Genomic DNA, 22336 nt, shown 5'->3' with positions numbered 1-22336 from the left:
ATCAGGTCTGAAATATTTTTCCTGAAGTCAAAACTCCACTTACATTCAGCTTTGTGTTAGGGTACTAGAAAATTGGACATCCAACCTGTATCAAGACATTATTTTGTCACTTAGCAAACAGACCAAAATGGAAATACAGACTGACAAAACAAAATAGCTGCGTCGTAGTGTACATGAAAAAGGTATTTTTTACAACAGCCTATGGGATAAACTAGGAAGCAGTTGGGAAAAATACTGGGGGTTGTTTGACCAATCAAAATTCATGTTTTTTTTTTTTAATTCTGAAATTAAAGAATACTTTTAATTTTGCGTTCATAAATTCAGTTTTTGACCTAAGAATCCCACATTGTAGGTCATTTTCCACATTTGATAGTATATAACGTGCTTCAGAGGCTGGCACAATCCAGCTTGATGATGCTTTACCATATTTCAGATGCAGAAATTTTAGTGATTTATTCTTTGTAATTCTATCTGATGGTTTAGAACATTCTGTTGCATAGTAGTTTCTTAAAAAGGGGTTTCCCTTTTTCCTATTGTATCTAATATTATACTGATTAAGTTTAAAAATCCTGTTTTCATTCTGAAATAGATTATTTTGAAGCATATATTTGACCAAAATGGTACTTAAGTTCAGTCTACACTGTAAAATCAGAGGGGTAGTCGTGTTAGTCTGGATCTGTAAAAAGCAACGAAGAATCCTGTGGCACCTTATACATACATCTGTTAGTCTATAAGGTGCCACAGGACTCTTTGTTACTGTAAAATCGGCCATGTTTGCAGACTTGGTTAAAATTGTTGTCCAACAATGTTTTTAATGCATAGTTCTGTATTGCGGTGTAGATTGGATGGGACCTAACCATGCTCTGGAGCAGGGGTCAGTAGCCTTTGGCATGCAGCTCGCCAGGGCCGGGCCAGTTTGTTTACCTGCCGCTTCCGCAAGTTCAGCCGATTGCAGCTCCCACTGGCTGTGGTTCGCCGCTCCAGGCCAATGGGGGTGGCGGGAAGCTGCAGTCAGCACATCCCTCGGCCTGTGTCGCTTCCCATTGGCCTCGGACAGCAAACAGTGGCCAGTGGGAGCTGCGATCTGCCAAATCTGCAGACGTGGCAGGTAAATAAACCAGCCTGGCCTGCCAGATTGCTTACCCTGGCGAGCTGCATGCCAAAGGTTCCTGACCCCTGTTCTAGAGTCTCTCTGAACTGGGGGCTTTAGCAAAATTCATGGATGTAGTTAATCTTTTTCACAGTGCATCATCAGACTGCATAACAATACAATCAACGGTCAGGATACTGAATCTTTGTATTATTTTGATTAGCCACTGCTCCTTATTTCACTTTAGACTGATCAAGGTCTTTTCATTAGGGAGCATGGTTTCTGACTAGACCAAAGCTTGAAAAACACACTTGCCATTGGTGAAAATGGTAACTCTGGCCAGTGAAATAATGCAGCAGGAAGTTGAGTTAGTTTCACTGCTCTTGGCTAGTGCCACCTTAGCACTAACTAAGAAGCTGACCAAATTCTTGTCAGTTTTACCAGACAGCTGCAAAAAAAGTTATGACCTTTGGGTCCAAGGGACTTGGACCTTTTTCAAACACAAGTTGTACTGATTTCACTTGTATGGACAGTCTTTAATCAGTTTGAGGGCTTTGTATCAATTTTGCTTAACTCGATTCCTTACTCACTTAAGCTTAAATTGATTATATAAGGTACTCTTAAACTGATTAAAGATTGTCCCCACAAGGAAGTTGTATTGATTAACTGCATCTGTTTCTAAACTGATTTAGTTAAATTGATACAACTTCTTTCTGTTGGGGGCAGGCTCACTTCCTGTATTTTTCCCCCTCCTATGCCCAACCCAACAGTTTCCAGTTCTTCATGGATCTAATCAGATCACCTTAATTCAAATGATTTGAGCCTTCTTGTAAAGAGCTATACTGAAGTTTTCCAGAATTTACTGTAGCTCCATGTTTTTAAGCAGGTATTTAAATACTGATTTTTGGCCATCGATATTACTGGCATCTCGGCAAAGCAGGAAGAGACTTGTTTTACTGTCAGATAAAATTCATTTAACTTGCCTGCATCCTCTAATACTCCATCAAATTTTGGTTCATCATCCCAACTAGTTAATTTAAAGGTGGACCTCCCTGTTTTTCATTTTACAGATTTGCAAGAGATGGCCTTATCGCTCTTATAGGGGAGTTACTTGTTTTCAGTTCCTTATACTTTCTCTTGTGCCTTTTAATATGGACCTTTATTAAAGGATTTCTCAGTATATGATTATCTATTGTATCTGTAATTAAAATAAGACAGACCGACAGGGGTATCTCTTTATAATTCATAATGCTTATGCAGTCTCATTAGTTGTGATTATATTATAATTTCTGATTCTCTGATTTGCTAAAAATACTTTGCATTTATGAAATTAGCACACTATTTTCCATGTATTTTGAAGAGATTTTCACAATCTCTCTCTGAGATAAGTAAGAACAGTATTATTCCCATTTTATGGCTGGATAAACAGTCTGAGTATTGTTATAACTTGCTCAAAGTCAAGATCTGAGATGAGATCAGAAGTCATTGGTGTTTTGGTCCCAGGCTGTGGTCAGGCCACATTTTGGGGACAGCACTAAATGCAGTGGTCATCTTGCCATTTGCCATAAATGTATATCCTCTAGACCCAATGTTCAGCATTCTGTGTTTCCCTTTTTTTTTTTAATCTCTTGATTTTTGTAGGACTTTACATCTCTGCTGAGACTTCAAGCTCTATTTGAGAGTTTTTCTCAAAATATTAGTTCTAGCTTTAGCGTTACTGAACTTATTTAAAGAAAAATTTTTTTTATACAGTTATTTAAAAGTGCCTTTCTTCTTTTGCTCATTGGACATGTGTTAAGACGGAACAGAAACTAGTTTACAATCCCATATGCTGAAAACACTAATGTCTTTTCCGTTTGTGTTCATCTGCAAAATTAAATTTGTTGTATTTGATAAGACATAATTTCAAACATGATGGTTGTTGCTGTTCTTTGGCAGACATATTGGCTGTTGAAAGATAGAACAATTTGTCAGCTATTAGTCTATATTTCCCCAGCAATATTAAGTCTGATAGTTACAAATACCTAGCAGAAATTGCTCTCCCTGTCCAAGTGCAAGACTAGAACTTTCACCTGGAGAAGAGCATACTCTCCAATATTCCCCATGGAGTGGGGGTGGACAGACAGGCAACACACCTTTCTTACATTGGGTTGTTTGTGGGACTCACTGGCCATGCTCAGATTTTTTTGATGGTGTTTTCTGCTGCTCTCTATGGCATTCTGGTCTGTTAATGGCGGACTCTGCTAATGAGCAACAGTTTATTCTACAGACACTGAAGAGGACTTCCCCATGAAGAATTATCCTTACATTTTGTAGTAATGTAACACAGGGTTCTGTGTCCTGTCTGTGGGACAGGAGCCATAGCGTTTGTGTGTGTGTTTGCTTTTTTTAAAGCATTGGTGGTATTAGCGCTTTCTGAGGATATTAACTTTTTGGTCTGGATCTAAAAACACCCAAGTGTTATAACTCTAGATGCTGCTTTGGAGTCCATGTTATGCATGTCTGCTTTCACACCAGGGTCAAATTTGGCCCAGGAAGCAGTGTAATTGCACTATTACAAGGCAATTGAATCTTTGATATGATTCTGTAAGATTGGCGAGTGTGTAGTGGAGGTTAGGAGTAATGTCAGGAGTACTCTCAGTGCCACTGATCATATAAAAATAAATCTTAAGACTGAGTATTATAAAAGGGGACTGACTGGAAGTTTTGTTTTTCTTCACCGAAATAAACTCGGTGAATTTTTCATTTTAACTTGAAATATATTATGTTTTGCCCTCAGGAAGGTGAACCTTCTGGAAAGAGGAAAGCAGAGGATGATGACAAAGCAAGTAAAAAGCACAAGAAATATGTGATCAGTGATGAAGAGGAAGATGATGATTAAAATTGGGGAAAGCTGATGACTTTTTATATATATATATATTGTACAGTTCTTTTACAGCAAAGATGTAAGTAAATGTAATGTGCTTATTTTGATAAAGGAAACTTACACTGAGATCTGTAAGTCAGGTGTGAATAAATTTTTCTGAATGACATTTTAAAGATATTTCAATTTTATGGGTATGTTTATGTGCCCCGAAACGCACTACTGTTTTTTGTTTGGTTTTTTTAACCTGGTACAGTACATTTCACTTCTTAGAGTATTATGGTAACCAACTCCTCTGTCAGTTACATTGTTGATGTTAGCACAGTGGGTCCAGGTCCATGACTCGAGTTTCTGGGGAGGCACAATGGTAATACAAATAATAAATAAAAATTGTTTTATCAGGAGGAGATTACTGGGTTCAGCCTTCAAGATGCATAAATGTTGCTAACAGTTTGCTTGGTAAGTTTCTGATACTGGTGTATTAACTCTTCAAACTGTTATTTGATGATTAAAAATTGGCAGGATCTGGGAGTTTTACAGTTGAAAGCTGGCTTTTCTAAATATTCTTTGTTTACAGGACTATGCACAGTTAATAAGTATGCTGGTATATTTTGATGAATTAAATTATTTTTAATTAATTCTAGTAACCTGTTAAAATACTATAATTATAAAAAGGATTTCTCCTTGAACTTTGGTCTATAAATTGAAACATTGAGGTTTAATGGATTGATGGTTATAGCAAAAATCTCTGGCTGGAGACCAAAAAGACTGTTCGTTTGGTATGTTGGAGGAGAGTTGTTAGAGGAGAGATGTCATTTTTAAAGAGTTCTTGTGTGTTTATATGTAGGTAGTGAGAGGTTAATGTTTTCCACACTTTAGATGTAACTAAAAATTAGAAGATACAAGAGAGAAAATGCAAGAATTTATGTAGAATAAAATAGTTGTTTTGTTCTGTAAGCTCATGTCTTTTTGGGGGAAACTAGTGATTATTGCTCAGGCCTATTTTTTAGAGAGAACACTATATCTAGCTAGGAAACAAAGAGAGAATGAGTGTCTTGGCTAGAGCAATTAAAGACTTCAGGTTTTAATCATGACCTATAAATACCTTATCCTTTCTCTTTGACTGCACAATACCAGTTGTGGAGCCATGGAAGAATACAAACATAAAGACCATCTAGAACATTTCTCGCTTCAGTTTTATAATTGGGTACTTCAGAGCAGCTGCCTGATAATCTGTATAGCTGTTTGATGTACAGTATGTGATTTTCCTACTGTGTGAAATGGTGGTAGATGTTGTCTATGGCCTGGTCTACACTACGCATTTAAACCGATTTTAGCAGCATTAAACCAATTTAACGCCGTACCCGTCCACACTACAAGACCCTTTATATCGATATAAAGGGCTCTTTAAATCGGTTTCTGTACTCCTCCCCGACGAGAGGAGTAGCGCTAAAATTGGTATTACCATATCGGATTAGGGTTAGTGTGGCCGCAAATCAATGGTATTGGCCTGCGGGCGGTATCCCACACTGCACCATTGTGACCACTCTGGACAGCAATCTGAACTCGGATGCAGTGGCCAGGTAAACAGGAAAAGCCCCGCAAACTTTTGAATTTCATTTCCTGTTTGCCCAGCTTGGAGCTCTGATCAGCGCGGGTGGCAATGCAGTCTCAAATCCAAAAAGAGCTCCAGCATGGGCCGTACGGGAGATACTGGATCTGATCGCTGTATGGGGTGACAAATCTGTTCTATCAGAGCTCCGTTCCAGAAGACGAAATGCCAAAGCGTTTGAAAAAAATCTCCAAGCTACACAGTGCTGCGTGACAAGCGTAACGGAAAGCCAAAGAATCAAGTGGACGCTCATGGAGGGAGGGAGGGGGTACTGAGGACTCCAGCTATCCCACAGTCCACAGCAGTCTCCGAAAAGTATTTGCATTCTTGGCTGAGCTCCCAATGCCTGTAAGTTCAAACACATTGTCCGGCATGGTTCAGGGTATAGCTCGTCAATTTACTCCCCCCCCCCCCCCCACACACACACACGTGAAAGAAAGGGGAAAAAAATCGTTTCTTGACTTTTTTTAATGTCACCCTATGTGTACTGAATGCTGCTGGTAGACGCGATGCCACGGCAGTAAAGAGCAGTATCCGCTCCTCTTCCGTCCCCGGTGGCAGACGGTACAATATGCTTGATAGCTGCTGAGTACTCCTGGCTGGCCTCAGGTGAGGCTGGCCGGGGGCGCCTGGGTAAAAATAGGAATGATTCCCGGTCATTCCCAGTAGATGGTACAGAACGGCTGGTAACCGTCTTCATCATAGCAACTGGGGGCTGAGCTCCATCAGCCTCCTCCCTTTCATGTGTAAAGAAAAGTTTCTGTACTGCCTGGACTATCACAGCAGCGGGATGCTGGGCTCCTCTCCCCCACACCGCTTAATGTCCTGCCTGGACTATCATAGCAGCTGGAGGCTGCCTCCCCCTCATTTTATCTCACTAACAAGTCATTGTTTCTTATTCCTGCATTCTTTATAACTTCGTGACACAAATGGGGAGGACACTGCCACGGTAGCCCAGGAAGGTTGGGAGAGAAGGGAAGCAACGGGTGGGGTTGTTGCAGGGGCATCCCCCATGAATGGCATGCAGCTCATCATTTCTGTGGGATCTGACATGTAGCGGCTGTGCTCTCTGGTTCTCTGATACACTGGTTCTCTAGTACACTTGCCCCATATTCTAGGCAGGACTGACTCTATTTTTAGATACCATAAAGGAGGGATTGACTCGGGGAGTCATTCCCATTTTTGCCTTTGCGCCCCCGGCCAACCTCAGCCAGGGGCACCCATAATAGCAGCAGAGGTACAGAACGACAGATAACCGTCATCTCATTGCCAGTTTACAATGACAGCAGACGGTACAGAACGACTGATAAATGAATGGTGCTATGTAGCGCTGCAGTATCGCCTCTGTCAGCGGCATCCAGTACACATACGGTGACAGTGACAAAAGGCAAAACAGGCTCCATGGTTGCCATGCTATGGTGTCTGCCAGGGCAATCCAGGGAAAAAGGGTGCCAAGTGATTGTCTGCCGTTGCTTTCCCGGAGGAAGGAATGACTGACGACATTTACCCAGAACCACCCGCGACAATGATTTTTGCCCCATCAGGCACTGGGATCTCAACCCAGAATTCCAAGGGGCGGGGGAGACTGCGGGAACTATGGGATAGCTACGGAATAGCTACCCACAGTGCAATGCTCCGGAAATCAATGCTAGCCTCGGACCATGGACACACACCGCCGAATTAATGTGCTTAGTGTGGCCGCGTGCACTCGACTTTATACAATCTGTTTGTTTTACAAAACCAGTTTATGTAAAATCGGAATAATCCCGTAGTGTAGACGTACCCTAAGTGTGTTGCTCTTTCTTAACTGACTTTTCATGGAATCTGGTAAAGGTTGAATTTGATTGGAAGAGAAAACAGAGCGGGGGGAAAGGACTTGCTTAAAACCTTTCTTAACCAAAATCTATTAAATAATAAACCTTTCTTAGCAGCAAGAAATCTTTTTGTAACATAAATCCACCTAGTAAAGCAGGTTTATAAGAGATTATTAGTGATCTATTTCTTATTTAGTGAGATCCTGACTTGGTATTAAGTAATAGACGGAAGAGGGTACAGTCTAAAGAACATTGTGCTTCCTAAAATTGTTGTCTTCTAGATACAAACTTTTAAAAATTTCTTGTTTCCTCTCATCTTAACCCTTAACCAGTCTAGCATTCTGAAAGTCTTCCCCCACTTTGAGCGTTCTGTGCTTTTGCTTTCTAAGGGCTTGTCTACATCAGAAAGTTGCAGCGCTGGTGAGGGAGTTACAGCGCTGCAACTTAGGAGGTGTACACATCTGCAGGGCACCACCAGCGCTGCAACTCCCTGTTTGCAGCGCTGGCCGTACTCCCGTTTTGTCTCGGGTGTAGAGGATCCAGCGCTGGTGATCCAGCGCTGGTAATCAAGTATAGTCACTTACCAGCGCTTTTCTTGACCTCCGTGGAATAAGCAGGTATCCCAGCATACCTGAGGAAGCCTCTGGTAATCAAGCTGGTCTCCTTCCCCGGCTTGCTCTCGCGTTCCCCGAACCCCGAGCAAGCAGGTCTCCTTCCCTGAGGTTTGCTGGGTGGTTCCGGGAAGGCGAGAGCAAACCGGGGAAGGAGACCAGCTTCGCCGCGGTTTGCTCTCGCGTTCCGTGAACCACCCTGCAAACCGCAGGGAAGGAGACCTGCTTGCTCGGGGGTTCGGCGAACGCGAGAGCAAACCGGGGAAGGAGACCAGCTTCGCCGCGGTTTGCTCTCGCGTTCCGCGAACCACCCTGCAAACCGCAGGGAAGGAGACCTGCTTGTTCGGGGAACGCGAGAGCAAACCGCGGCGAAGCTGGTCTCCTTCCCCGGTTTGCTCTCGCGTTCGCCGAACCCCCGAGCAAGCAGGTCTCCTTCCCTGAGGTTTGCTGGGTGGTTCCGGGAAGGCGAGAGCAAACCGGGGAAGGAGACCAGCTTCGCCGCGGTTTGCTCTCGCGTTCCGCGAACCACCCTGCAAACCGCAGGGAAGGAGACCTGCTTGTTCGGGGAACGCGAGAGCAAACCGCGGCGAAGCTGGTCTCCTTCCCCGGTTTGCTCTCGCGTTCGCCGAACCCCCGAGCAAGCAGGTCTCCTTCCCTGCGGTTTGCAGGGTGGTTCGCGGAACGCGAGAGCAAACCGGGGAAGGAGACCAGCTTCGCCGCGGTTTGCTCTCGCGTTCCCCGAACAAGCAGGTCTCCTTCCCTGCGGTTTGCAGGGTGGTTCGCGGAACGCGAGAGCAAACCGCGGCGAAGCTGGTCTCCTTCCCCGGTTTGCTCTCGCCTTCCCCAAAACCCCTTGAAGCCGCCCAACAGCGCTGCAGTGTGGCCACATCTAACACCACTTGCAGCGCTGGTTGCTGTAAGTGTGGCCACTCTGCAGCGCTGGCCCTATACAGCTGTACTAATACAGCTGTAACAACCAGCGCTGCAAAATTTTAGATGTAGACATGGCCTAAGTTTAAAAATAAAAAAAAAAACAACCCCCACACCAGAATTACTACCTTACACACAAACTTTTGAGCACTTAACACACAGAGAAATGGTTCTAATGACTTTTCCCTTTGTAATTGTAATGCTGCCTAAGAGTTCATTTGTTCCCTTAGGATTTTTCAAAATAACACCTCTTTAAATCTGCTAGAAATTTGACCTGGTAATCCATTTAGCTGTGTGACCTCAGCAGAGAGAGTCTCTCTCTCCATGGGATTACCTAGCTTTCACTTGTTCTTTTCTCAGAATAGAAGCCATCTGTAAAGGAGCAGTGGCTTAATTACATAATATAGATGTAACATATGGTACTCCTGCTCTGCCATAAAAACTTCCCAATATACTTTCTCAACAGCGTGCCATTTCACTGATATAGTTTTGCCTTAATACCAATTTAATGTAAAAGTGTAATGGATATTTTTATCTTTACTCCTTAGAGTGTATACTTTTTAATTTCAGAGGGGTAGCCGTGTTAGTCTGGATCTGTAAAAAGCGACACACCTTTAAGTCCTTTGGCACCTTATAGACTAACAGAAGTATTGGAGCATAAGCTTTCGTGGGTGAATACCCACTTCATCAGATGCACTTTTTAATTTAATCACAGTGTTAGACTAAATGATGACAAGGCTTTTAGTTAGAATCATAGACTTTAAGGTAAGAAGGGACCATTATGATCATCTAGTCTGACCTCCCGCACAATACAGGTCACAGAATCTCACCCACCTACGCCTGAATCAAACCTATGTCAGAGCCATTGAAGTTCTCAAATCATGGTTTAAAGACTTCAAGGTGCAGAGAATCTTCCAGCAAGTGACCTGTGCCCCACGCTGCAGAGGAAGGTGAAAACCTCCCAGGGCTTCTGCCAATCTGCGCTGGAGGAAAATTCCTTCCCGACCCCAAATATGGCAATCAGCTAAACCCTGAGCATGTGGGCAAGACTCACCAGCCAGACACCCAGGAAAGAATTCTCTGTAGTAACTCAATCCCACCCTGTCTAATATCCCATCACAGACCATTGGGCATATTTACTACTAGTAGTTAGATGAATTAATTGCCAAAATTAGGCTATCCCATTATACCATCCCCTCAATAAACTTATCAAGCTTAGTCTTGAAGCCAGATATGTCTTGCCGCCACTACTCTCCTTGGAAGGCTGTTCCAGAACTTTACTCCTCTGATGGTTAGAAATCTTCGTCTAATTTCAAGTTGTTGTTATGTGTGATCCACTTCAGTTTCCAAAAATGCTCTCCTCTTTATGGCTTATTGTAATTTTAAATATCGGGATTTTTAAAAAAATAAATCTCATAACCCTATTTTCTATTGCTTTTTCATAAATGTCTCCTTTATACACTTTTTAAAGCTTCATTGTCTCTGTTCTGCTTAGATTGTTTTATTAACCATACGTAATTAAGGCACTTTAGTGATGTTAGTCTTGTCCACAATGTCCATTAGTTGTAAGTCTTTCTTTAGCTTACATGGAGGCAATCTTTCTCTACTTCCATGTATGTGCATATGCTGCTTCTCTGTCAGACTTTGAGATGTTCAAGGAGAGTGAACATAGGTTGAACTATGTTGCGTCTATGCTACCTGCTCAGTATACTTAGTACAGATAGGATATTCAAACTAAGACTTCAGCCACATTAAGATCAGTTCTTGAAACAGATTTGTTTTAAGCTGTTCAGAGTACTAGGCTTTTCTAGTGAGTTTCAGACAATGTGCATGGGGCATAACATTTAAAAGGATGATTGAAAACGTCTCTCAGCTGTTTGGTGGTGTAAAAGTTATTCTGCATCCATTCATGCTGGACAGCAAAACCTTGTTACCTACATCATTTTTCAGGCCTGTTTCCTTTGTTGTAACCATTCTACTTAGGAGTACGCTGAGTCACGAAGTGGTGACTCTCCTAAGGTGTCACGATGACTTAATGCAGAGCAGCAAACAGGATACAGGAGTCCTGTCTTTGTCCCATACCTTGCCTTCTCCTAATATCTTCATACCATGACACAGCCTAAAATCAAGTCTTCAGGCTCTGACTATTGTTGAATTGCTAGAATTCTACATGGGAATAATTGGGAGGGAAAACTCTTCTCACTTTCAGAAAGGAAATATTCTTACACTTGTTAGGCAGAGTGTGCTAGGACCATGTGACGTTCTGCATGTAGGACTATGTGACTTTAATACTTTAATGTTGCCTAGTGATGCCCTTTGACTTAAGCCTTTTTTTATACATGTTCAGACTTGAAAGGCTTACAGAAAAGCTGCAGACCAATATCGGTCACTAGCCTAAGTCTTAATTGCTTTAAAATTCTTGGGCATTCTGGACAATTATATAAGCCAAGTAGATAAGAAAACAACGTAAAATCAGTTCATTACTGAAATGGTTCTCTACTAGAAAGTTACAGGTTTTAACTTGCCTTTTTAAAAAGAAACTCAAACTGATAGATCTGATATTTTGCAGCAAGCCTGTCTCTCAATCTAATAGGCCCACATGGGGAGAAAGTCATCAGAAGCAGATATTTGTTTTTCTTGCATTATAAATTAATGTTTAAATGTAGAGATGGAAACATACAGAGGCAATTTACCAGTAAAGGTAACTTCGTTCCTTGTCTCTTGGATATGGGTCAAAACTCCATGGGCGAGATAGCATTAATGTTGCTATTAGGGCTATCAGATTACCTGACTACTTCATTTTATATGTACTATAAATTGGCAAGGTAAATATAAAGTTGTTGTTTAAGGTTATGGGAGTATTGTTAGCTAGCGAAATTCTGTGTCCAATGTTGACTGAATCAGATTAAATATAATTTATATTTTGTTTCACACTTTCCTGTTCCTCTGTGAATATTTCACTTCAGAATTTTTATTCTATTGTGTTTGGAAAAAGCCACTATTATCATCCTGGCAAAGTGTGTATGGGTTTTATATTTATTTTTTGTGTTTTTTGTTTTTGTCTGCTACTACGTAAAGAGACTAGGAAAACACTGTCCCACCAAAGGGACACTTCTGTAATGGAAACACTTACTAATCTGCAGATTCAGGCCATTTGGAGATTTAGGGAAAATTGCTGATGGATGGAGAAGGCATGCCTTTATTTTCAATAAATTATAATAATTTAGTGTTAAAGCTTTTGGCGCTCGAAAACTAAAACATGGACATTTTAAATGTTTAATACATTTATATTAGTGCATGGAAATCCCAGTTGTTGGCCTCAAAGGAGTTGCATGTCTGAGATAGAGAATCCTTCTGTAGCTACTAGTCCACTGTAGATGCAAGTCCCTGGCTTTTTTTTCCATCACTTGTGCAGCCAACAGCTTGGATTTTTGTTTAAACAAGGCGTATGATGTGATCTCATTAAATTGTGTGAACTTACTATCTCCCTTTTCTATTTTTTTTAGATTATAGCAACGTGCGATTTGGGTCACGTTACACTTTGCACAGGAAGGTGTGCCTTCCAGAGACAGGAATGAGGGCCCAAGCCAAAAGGGCAGGGCTCCAACATGCATTTTTTTCACAAGATTGCCTGGAAAAGAAACAAATGCCAAAACTGAAGTTGTGTAACTTAAAACTGACCCTGGGCAGTTCTAGCTTGTACGTTCCACTATTCGTATCTGATAATGCTAGAGAAATTCTTTGCTTTCTCACAAACAAGCCAATCCTTATTAGCTTAAGGGACATGGCTAACCTGGTTAGGGCCCCTGCATTGCCTTTCTTTAAAGGAAGATGAATCCCGTGCAGTTTTCTTGGAGAAGGCCTTATTTGTTTAGATTATATATTGTTAGCATAGGGCCAAGTAAACCTTCCATTATACTCCATTTTCCCATGCTTATAGATTTATGAAATTTACATCTTGGACTGATATTTTCCATGCGTGTGTCTCTGCTGATGTCTCTTTTGCATGGGGGAGCGAAACAGGCAGGATTTTTTTCTGCAGGAGGAGTTTGTACAGAATGCTGTCAGCCTTTGTTTTGGGTGTTTTGGATGATATTAAAATGCTGCTTCTGTACATGTCCTGTAGTCTGGAAGGTGAAATTAGATTCTGAATGAGCAATGGTAAAAATAGTTGAGTAGTTTCAGTCAGTATACCAACTTCCATCTGTAATTCTTCCCAGGGATTCTGTGAGCAACCTTTTGGCTACAGTTGGTATTGGTTCTCTCTTCTTGGAAATTAAACCAGTCATTTCTTTGAATAGGCCGTGGAATTTTAGTATGGTGTAATAAACACATGATATTATAGGGCTGTGTGGAACTAGAAATCTTGGCCTAAATGTTTTGACTAATTTATGTAATTCAAAAGGTACCAGAAGATGTAAGACTTCTGAAAACAGCTCAGTCCATTTCCAGCACAAACACAGACAAAACCTTTTTCTTATACGTGGACTTAACAAGTGAACATTACTGGGGAAATGTCAATTTTTTTTTTAACAACAGAGATCAAATTTGGTCATGCAACACATAGGATAAAGGGGCTTAATCCAGTTTCAACAAACTATATTTAAAGCTGTATTGGGCATAAGAAAATCTAGACTTTGAGATTATAGTTTTAAGAAAATACCATTAGCCTTTTTCCAGTCAAGTCATGTATAAAGATTGTGTGAAAATCTTATAATGGGTCACATTTTAGTGGTTTAGGGTTGAGTGGATAGCAGCATCAACTGACAGTGCCCCAACTTCGAAGTCAGTCTTGGAAGATAGGAGCTGAGGAAGCAGCTTTCTGTTGTTTCTAATGGACTCAGTGATGGACACTTTAAGGTGTCTGGTACTTTTGACTGAGGACGTGTGCCAACCCAAGATACAGTTTGCTGAGATAAAGCAGTGAGCTACCAAAGTAAATATATGAGATTCCAAACTCGTTGAACTTTTGGCATTCAGTTTAGTATGTAGGTTACATCCTGGAACAAAATCTGGGTACAGCTTGTAAGGCATATTAGATCTTCTAGTGAAATCTCATGGCGGAGTTGTAAAAGGCTGAAAAATGTGATTTATAATGGAAACACCAACTTAGCCTTGACTTATTACTATGTGCCTAGGCAAAGCTATAAAAATGAAAGGTTTGTTTTAGATAGCATGAGATACAAGTCCTTTTAAAACACGGAAAAATAAGATTTTATCCTCTTAAATCTGTTCTAAGGATAGAACATTCTGTTGATGGAGAGGACAGAAAAGCCAAGTAGTCCTTTCAGTGGAAAATATGAAAATGCTAATCCTTGTAAGGTAAAGTGTGTTGGTATAAATCAATGCCAGATTTCCATTTGACTTTTCTTTAAATCTGTGAAAGCAAATGCGTCTTCATTTCAGCTTCAGTTCTCAGAACTGGACATCTGAGTGTGTGTGACCACAGATGCTGCTCATTATCGTTTCATTAATAAGCAGCAGGTTTAAAATGAACAAAAGGAAGTATTTCTTTATACACTCAATGTGTGGAACTCTCTGCCAGAGGATGTTGTGGAGTCCAAGACTATAACAAGGTTCAAAAAAGAACCAGATAAATTCATGGAGGATAGGTCCATCAGTAGCTATTAGCCAAAATGGGCGGGGATGGTGTTTTTTAGCCTCGGTTTTGCCAGAAGCTGGGAATGGGTGATCGAGGATGGATCATTTGATGATTACCTGTTCTATTCATTCTCTCTGCAGCACCAGGCATTGGCTGCTGTCGGAAGGCAGGATACTGGGCTAGATGGACCATTGGGGTCTGACCCAGTATGGCCGTTCTTATGTTCTTATCTGAAGGCAACCCCACCAGAATTCCTGACCAGCCATAGGAACTAATTTCAGATCCATGTCTACAGTCCCAGCAAGTTATGGTATTCTGATCTGAGCTTTTGGTTTGGGTCCATGTCTAATGCAAGTTTAAATTAAACACTTAAAGTTAAATTAAACATTTGTATGATGTTATAATCCATCATGGAAAACAGATAAGCTACACCACACACAGAGAATTCTGGGTACTATTACAGCCCATCACGTAGTCCTGATTTGTTCTATAGGATAGTAACTAGCTGTAAGTAGAGAAGTGTATTTTGGCAGCTATTGAAATCTACAGAGCTAAAGTGTTTAGTTGTGACCCACGTGGGGGCAATGAGACACATTCCCCTTATACTATTTACTTATAGTTACTATTTTAATAATGGGCATAGTTAATTTAAATTATAGAAAAATAGTAAAGTATTGAAAGTTGAGGCAGAAGTTAAGGAATAAAAAAATCAAATATCATTTGTAGGCCAGTAAAGGATTTTCTCCCATTACTGGGCAGGACGTGCCCTGTGATGATGGTATGTGATCCAGCACTTTTCATACATCTAAATACCCTTGCTTCAATAACAGAAATAACTTTCCATCTAACTGTGTTAGTGGTGCTGCTGTGGCTGGTTGTCAGGTATGCGTGTGCAGGGCCATATATATATAGGTAGCATAGGTGCAAGACTCACATTGGCAGTGGGTTTCTGCTCTTGGAGTAGAATAGGGACGAGAGTAGCAGGTGATGTCAGTACCTAAGAAGATGTTTTCAAAGGTCAGTGGCTAATGCACATCTTCTGTCCGATCCACAGGCTAGTGTTTACTAGTAGATCTAGTGGACTGTTTTTGCTCTCCAAGCAGAAGGGGCTTAGCTTGGAGCCCTTGCACTCACAAGTCAGATGGGTAGAGGTTATTCCTCTTGTGAAACAAATTATACAAGTATTCCCATGGGGCAGATTAACAATTGCAAGATTCCCTTGAAGTTTAATACCTAAGAGTAAAGCTCTGGAACTCTCCATGTAAGCCATGCTTTCATAAGGAATTCTTATGAATGTAGAGTTAATTGTGTGCACGCGTTAGTTGTGCAACTTCATGCCCATTTCCAGAATCTCATGCCATTGTATTTCAAATAATGAAGATTGGCAAGTTGCATGGTTTTCGATTCAATACATACTCATAGATAATACAGGTGTGAACTTTAGCTGCTGAATAATCAACCCAGTGACCAATATCTCTGTGCTTTGTTTCTCTTGTGTATGTCCAGCAACGTCAAGTTCTAGAGAACAGTTTATGAGAAATCTCCCTTGCTGAGTGACCCATCCGTACTAATTTTTTGGGCTGATACATTCCTTTTCTGGCAGTGGCTTTTGTTATGGGGAACTTAGCCTTCCAGCTTCAATGAGCTAATTAAAATGGTGGAGAGAGGAGCAGGCAGAAGTGGGAATAGTGTTTTGTGCATTTTTCCAGTCCCACCCCAGATGTTCCATGTAAACCTTAAGCTTTTAGAACATCAAATAAGTACTAATTGCGCTTGACACAGACAAAAGATTTCCCTACGCCTCGTGATAAAAATGTTTTGTGACCTGTGATCCCCAGTTGAGTGGGCTGGAGTTGAGAACATCTTACTACTCTGTCCTGTTTGATCTCTCAGAATGAAAGAGGATTATACTGACTCCAGCATCTGGGCTACTACTTCCCAAACATTGTAATATCTGCATTCAATCAGTCAGTCAGTAGTATACAACTGGTGGACTCCTGCTTATGCGTGCCTTCTTCAAGGCATGTATAAAATAATGTTAGCCACCTATATGATGTGAGGCAAGCCCCCTTCATTGTATGCGGGAATACCTGATGTGAGACTTGAACTATATGGTAATTAAGCACTTTGTAAAGCATGTGGAGCTAGCCAGTTGTCATAGAGGCCTTTTGTTCCGTTGGCTCCTCTATAGTACATCTTACTTTAATTCTAGTTCACTATTCTCCCTGACGTCAGCTGTAGTGGTGTTCAGATAGGTAGGACAATGTGAGCTGCTCTGTAATCTGAGAACAAACGTCTATTTATCAAGTTTGCTTAACGTATTTCTGGATTTGCTCCAGGCTGACTATGTAAATGAATAATGTGCCCCTTGATAACACAGCAGTACATGCATTAGAAATGCTTACAGTTATACATAGCAGGGACTTCATAACAACCTAGATGTTCAGCTCAGACAACTAATATTTTCCACATGATACCATATTATACAAAGGTGTAACATACATACACATTACATTTGACAATCCAGATATAGTTAATAGAAAATGAGAGTGCCCATTTTTGCAACTTTTTGTACAGTAGACGTAAAATCAAATCTCTGTAATGGGCGTGTAAAAGCCTTTTAGAATGAAAAGGAAAAATCCATTTTGGTTGTAAACACCCCTTTTTCCATACCTCTCATGCTTTGTAGAAATAAACTCCACTACCTGTGTATCTATTGTAGGGACATCCTCACCGGCCCATGTGGATAAAGGTGTAAGGAAAGTGAGGGGAGAGTTCACAGAACCAAGCCAAAAGCCTGCATAAAATACTCTTGGTAAACGGTCAGGGATAGCTGGGACTTGCTTTTGACTATGTTCTTGATTTCTACAGTTGGTGCATGATGGAAGAAGCATCTGGCCTGTGACCCTGCTAATGGAAGGCTTGGTTGATTGTCCTGGTTCTATTGAACACCAAAAACCATAATCCCCCAATAAAGTGGGAGGGAACATGTATTTAGTGAACAAGTTATTTTGACGCTTGCTTGGTAACCACTCTTTGAGCCAGCCTTTATCCATTTTTTGCCTTGCTTTCCCAAAATAACTCACTCAACTTCATCAGATTTTCTAAGGCTGCATTTGTTTTCAATGAAACTTTTTGTTCGTGTACATAGCAGTAATTAATACAAAATTAAATTGCAGGGTAAGCAACAAATTGTTTTTAATTTGGTTAGGAAATAAGTAGAATCATTTTCTTCTGAATTCATTTTAAGGTGGAAAGTCAAGTAGGACAGTCCCTTTATCTCCTGCTCTTAATGTTGATTTAACAATCAAGAAAAACTTATCCATTATAAGGCAGTGTTAAGCATTCAGTCAGGTCACTCTACACTCTCGGCTGATCATAGACTCTTCATGTTCATGCATGAGGTTCTCTAACAGTGCTTTTTTGGAGGGGAAATCTTAATTTTATAGAGATTTTAAAAAAAATTGCACACACCTTTCTATATAGACCATTTTTAAATACATGATTGTGTAGCACCAATGTCCAGGAAATAAATTCTCAGTACATCAAAGCTAAAATGTCTATTGGAAGAGAGCAACTTCCAGAGGTCAAGTCCTTGTCTGTATTACGGAAATTGATCTCATTTGTTCAGTTTTTATGATTTAACATTTATATTGCAATACTGCCTGCACACCAAAGGTCATCACCCTACTATGCTAGATGCTGTACAGATATTTTCAGCACTTTTCACTAAAACTCTGATTAAAAACTGGTTCTGGTACTCTGCACTAGGGCTCATTCCTTTCAACAATAGCGAAACTGAAACTGCAGAAGTTTTTTGTAAACTTTCCCAGCATAGAGAGGGCCCAAGTATCTTTCATTAAAGAAGCTCTGCTTCCAGCTTTCTTCTGTCTTTAAATGTGGTAGCTGTTGACTCAAGATTTTTGACTGATTTTTTTTTTTTTCAGTGAGAGAAGACCCAGACAGCAAGGTCATAGATCAAACCAGCACATAGAATTGCACCTGGAAACTACTACAGACTATGAAGCACAGGTGTAGCATATCCTCTGCAGTAACTAAGCAAGCAAGTTGCCTCATTCTGCATAGTGGTTTTCAGTGGTAGCCCTCCATCAGGCATGTTGCTGCAATCCAGTCTTGAGGCATGAATTAACTATGGGAAAGTAAAAAATCTGAAATAAACTATTCCATCCAAATTCAGATGGAAGAAAGAACTTGATCAGTTCTGGTATCTGGGCTTCCAAAAGTGCCTGAGGAACCAACACCGCCTTGTTTGCAAACTTGGATTTAAAAATGGAGGAAAAGATTTTCATACATGATTAGAGATTTGAAGTGTGTTCTGCTTTTAGGTGCCCAACTTGACACATCTTTAAAGGACTCTAATTTTCAGATGGTGTGACATATCCCCAGGATATACTCTGGAAGTGTGGGACTGCTGTGCCCCCTGTCTCCAGCCTGGGCTGTCCCTAACAATGCTGCGCTAGTGACAAGCAGCAAAACTCCTCCAGGTGCTGTGATTACTGAGTCAACAACTTACAGGGACATACCCAGCTAAAATTGCATGAATGCTCTATCAGCCACTCATGAATTATACAAGGAGAGACACCAGCAAATCTCCCCAGCCTTGCACTCCTGTTTCAAAATCTTTTCTTGAACAGTGCAAACTCATTAATTAGTTCATCGCTTTGTCAAAGGAAAGTGGACATGCACCAGCCTTTGTAATCTGAGCAGATTCCCCAAGCACTTCAACCAAAAACACGCTGTTTTAGGTAAAATATAAAAATAAGTTTATTAACCACAGAAAGATAGATGTCAAGTGATTATAAGTGTTAGGCACAGAGGTCAAAGTTGGTTGCATCAAAAATAAAAATAGAATCACAGTCTAAATTCTAACTGGCTAAGCAAGTTTTGAATCAAGCAGTTTTTCTCACCCAAATAGATGTTACAGGCAGCTCAGTTCTGAATACACAGACTGAATTTTCTTCTGAGCCTGGGACCAATTTCTCCAATTCAAAGTTTTTGTCTTCCAAATGATTTTCCTGGTGTTGAGATGGGGGAGGAGAGAGGCCAAGTGGTGATGTCACTGACCCTCATTTATACTTTCTCTCCATGTACTAGAAAGATCCTAGCCAGGACATGGGGGTTAGGTAGCTCCCATTGTGTACGTGCCCTCTCTGAGGAATCTCTGGGAGAGTCGATTCTCCTTGATGGTCCATCAACACCTATCTGGCTAATCTAGATATAAATCTGTCATGTCAGCCTGTTGCTCCTTTGTTGCCACTGAAAGGCTAGCTGTGGCCATTTCCCACTTACCACACATTTCTGAAACAAACGTATCGCAATACTTCATAACTTTACTACCCTGTTGAATGGTCTATACTGTCATTGTATGTGATGTTCAACAGATCAAGGCTTTTTAAATGATACTTCACAAGGCATACTTTGTACAAAACATCTCGTAATCCTATCACAGTGGTGAATATGGGGGCTCCAGGTTGCTATTTTGGGAGACAGACTGTCACAGTGGGTGCTTAGCGCTTTCTGAAATTGCATCTTTGAGGTGTGGCAATTTGGGCATTCAAGAGCTAATGCATCAAAAGTCACTAGACACGGGAAAATCCTGATCTACATCTTAGTGTGTGCGTGCACACCAAACCCAACTAACTCCTGACAATCTCTTCTCCATATACCTTCTAGTTATGGAATTCCCTTTAATATATCCGGACTCACCAGCAAATGGATCCACTAAGTACCTGTTGAAGAGTCACAGGCCCCTTGTTTGGAGGCATGCTGGTGTCTGTACTACATAGTATTAACTTCTTTGGCTCAGCACCTGAGAACTGGTGGAGCTCTATGCAATGGTTTTGCTGGGTGATTTATTACTTTCTTGACATGCACAATTGTTAGAGCATATATTGTACCTTGGCTACAGGACTCCAAAGGCATATAGAAAGGGGTCTTGTACTACCCAAAGTTGAGAGACATTGACCATTACTTTTCACGGCTGAAAAAATGTTACTGTTGGTGCGAAGGGAATTAACTGAGTGAGGTGGGATAGGGAATCACAAATAAGTATCCAGGCCCTACTCATCTAACTAGATTATAGTGTGATTTCAGATATTCCGAAATATAGTTGTCAAACAAAAGGATTCTTTTTGGTGATATTTCAGGAGCTGAACCCAAATAGTGGTTTTATTAAAATTAGACTTTTTCAGTCATTTGTTAACAAAAAAGCTGCAGAAAACAAACTGAAAAGCCTGAACTCTCCACAAAAGATATTAGCACATTTAGCAATTCTATTTTAAGGTGAGGGAAGATGAAATAAACCAACAACCTAAGCAAGTTTTTTTGAAAAATGAAATGAGTGCAAACAATGATTTGTGCCCATGTGTGTAAGTGCACACGTGATCTGTGCACTTTCACCCTACTGAAACTATTAAGTTGTGTGCATTACCTATCTCAATAGCCTCATAACCTTCCTTTTGTATCTTTGTCCTCTTCTCCTACCCCCTCCCAGCTCTGTTTCCTTCCCAGTGTCTTTTTCTGTCAGTGCATTTTGTCTAAAAGCTAGATTGTAAACTCTTTACTGACCAAAACTTGTGACTTGATCGTGTTTTGCTGGCCTATTTGAAATGTGTTTCTAGGTCTGACTCAAATCCGTAATGGACAAGTGTCCCTCTCAGAAAACCACTCACCGCAACTGACATTTACTAGCAGCACTGTTGGCATGACAAAAATCGAGTGGGCATACAGGCAGCTCTGACTCTCTTTCTCCCCCATTGAGATTATATCTCCAGGGCAAAGTGGAGGCACATGACTGGAATAGTAGAGAAAGCTGCATTGCAACTGTCCATACTGAACCTGTTTTTGTGGTTAAATACAGGCCAGCACTCTCCAAGACTGTTGTGGGCACTAGATCCCTCATTTCACAAAGCAATGAAAGTTAAGCTCTGTCAAGGACAGTTCGGCTATATAAAGGCATGAGATCTAGAAGATAATCATGCTGGAGAAGGGTAAGCTATGTGAACACTCAGGGGAATTGAGGATGAACATGGTGGAAGGCCTCCTATAATTCATAAACTTACACATGGATAATCTGGTGTGGTAAGGTGGCAAGCTGGCAAGATAGCATTAGTTGTCAGTCTTGGTTTGCTTGACCATTTAAATAGCTAACCTTTTTGTAATAATGAGTCTCTTTTTGCAGATTCCAAAGCCAGAAAAGACCATTGTGATCAGCTAGTCTGACATCCTGTGTATAACACAGGGCACAAAACTTCCCCAAAATAATTCCTAGAGTAGATCTTTTGGAAAAATGCCAATCTTCTTTTTAAAATGGCCAATGGATAAAGAATGTACTATGACCCTTAATAAATTGTTCCAGTGCCTAATTACCCACATTGTCAAAAATGTATGCTTTATTTCTGATCTGAATTTGTCTGGCTTCAACTTCCAACCACTGGATTTTTTTATACTTTTCTCTGCTAGATTGAAGAGCCCATTAGGAAATATTTGTTCCCCATGTAGACACTTATAAATTGCCATCACATCACCCCTTAATCTTCTCTTTGGTAAACAAAATAGATTGTGCTCAGAAGGCAAGTTTTTTTAATCTTTTAATCATTCTTGTGGCTTTTCTTGGAACCTTCTCCCATTTATCACCATCCTTGAATTGTGGGCTCCTACTGAGGATTCCCCTGTTTATGCATCCCAGGATCACATTAGCTCTTTTGGTCACAGTGTCACATTGGGAACTCATGGTCAGCTGGTTATCCACCATGACTACCAACTTTTTTAGAGTCACTGCTTCCCAGATAAAG

The 22336-nt window shown here is 40.8% G+C and overlaps 1 protein-coding gene across 6 annotated transcripts in view; it reads left to right on the top strand.

Annotated features, from left to right (window-relative positions):
- Positions 1–21910, top strand: part of LEO1 (LEO1 homolog, Paf1/RNA polymerase II complex component) — a 39154-nt gene extending 17244 nt beyond the window's left edge. For 3 of the 6 annotated variants that reach the window (XM_050966901.1, XM_050966900.1, XM_050966902.1), the window contains one exon: positions 3870–4122. In XM_050966901.1, the coding sequence (XP_050822858.1) occupies positions 3870–3971 (102 nt within the window). In that variant the 3' untranslated portion in view covers positions 3972–4122. Of the gene's footprint in view, positions 1–3869; positions 4123–4355; positions 4413–18469 lie in introns of those variants that run through there. The other 3 variants (XR_007776182.1, XR_007776181.1, XM_050966903.1) reach the window with 3 other exon arrangements.
- The last annotated feature ends 426 nt before the right edge of the window (positions 21911–22336 follow it).

This window comes from Gopherus flavomarginatus, chromosome 9, assembly GCF_025201925.1.
Source record: "Gopherus flavomarginatus isolate rGopFla2 chromosome 9, rGopFla2.mat.asm, whole genome shotgun sequence".
NCBI classification, from domain to species: Eukaryota; Metazoa; Chordata; order Testudines; family Testudinidae; genus Gopherus; species Gopherus flavomarginatus.
The sequence above is the reverse complement of the archived record's forward strand: the minus strand, read 5'-3'. Positions and strand labels throughout refer to the sequence as shown.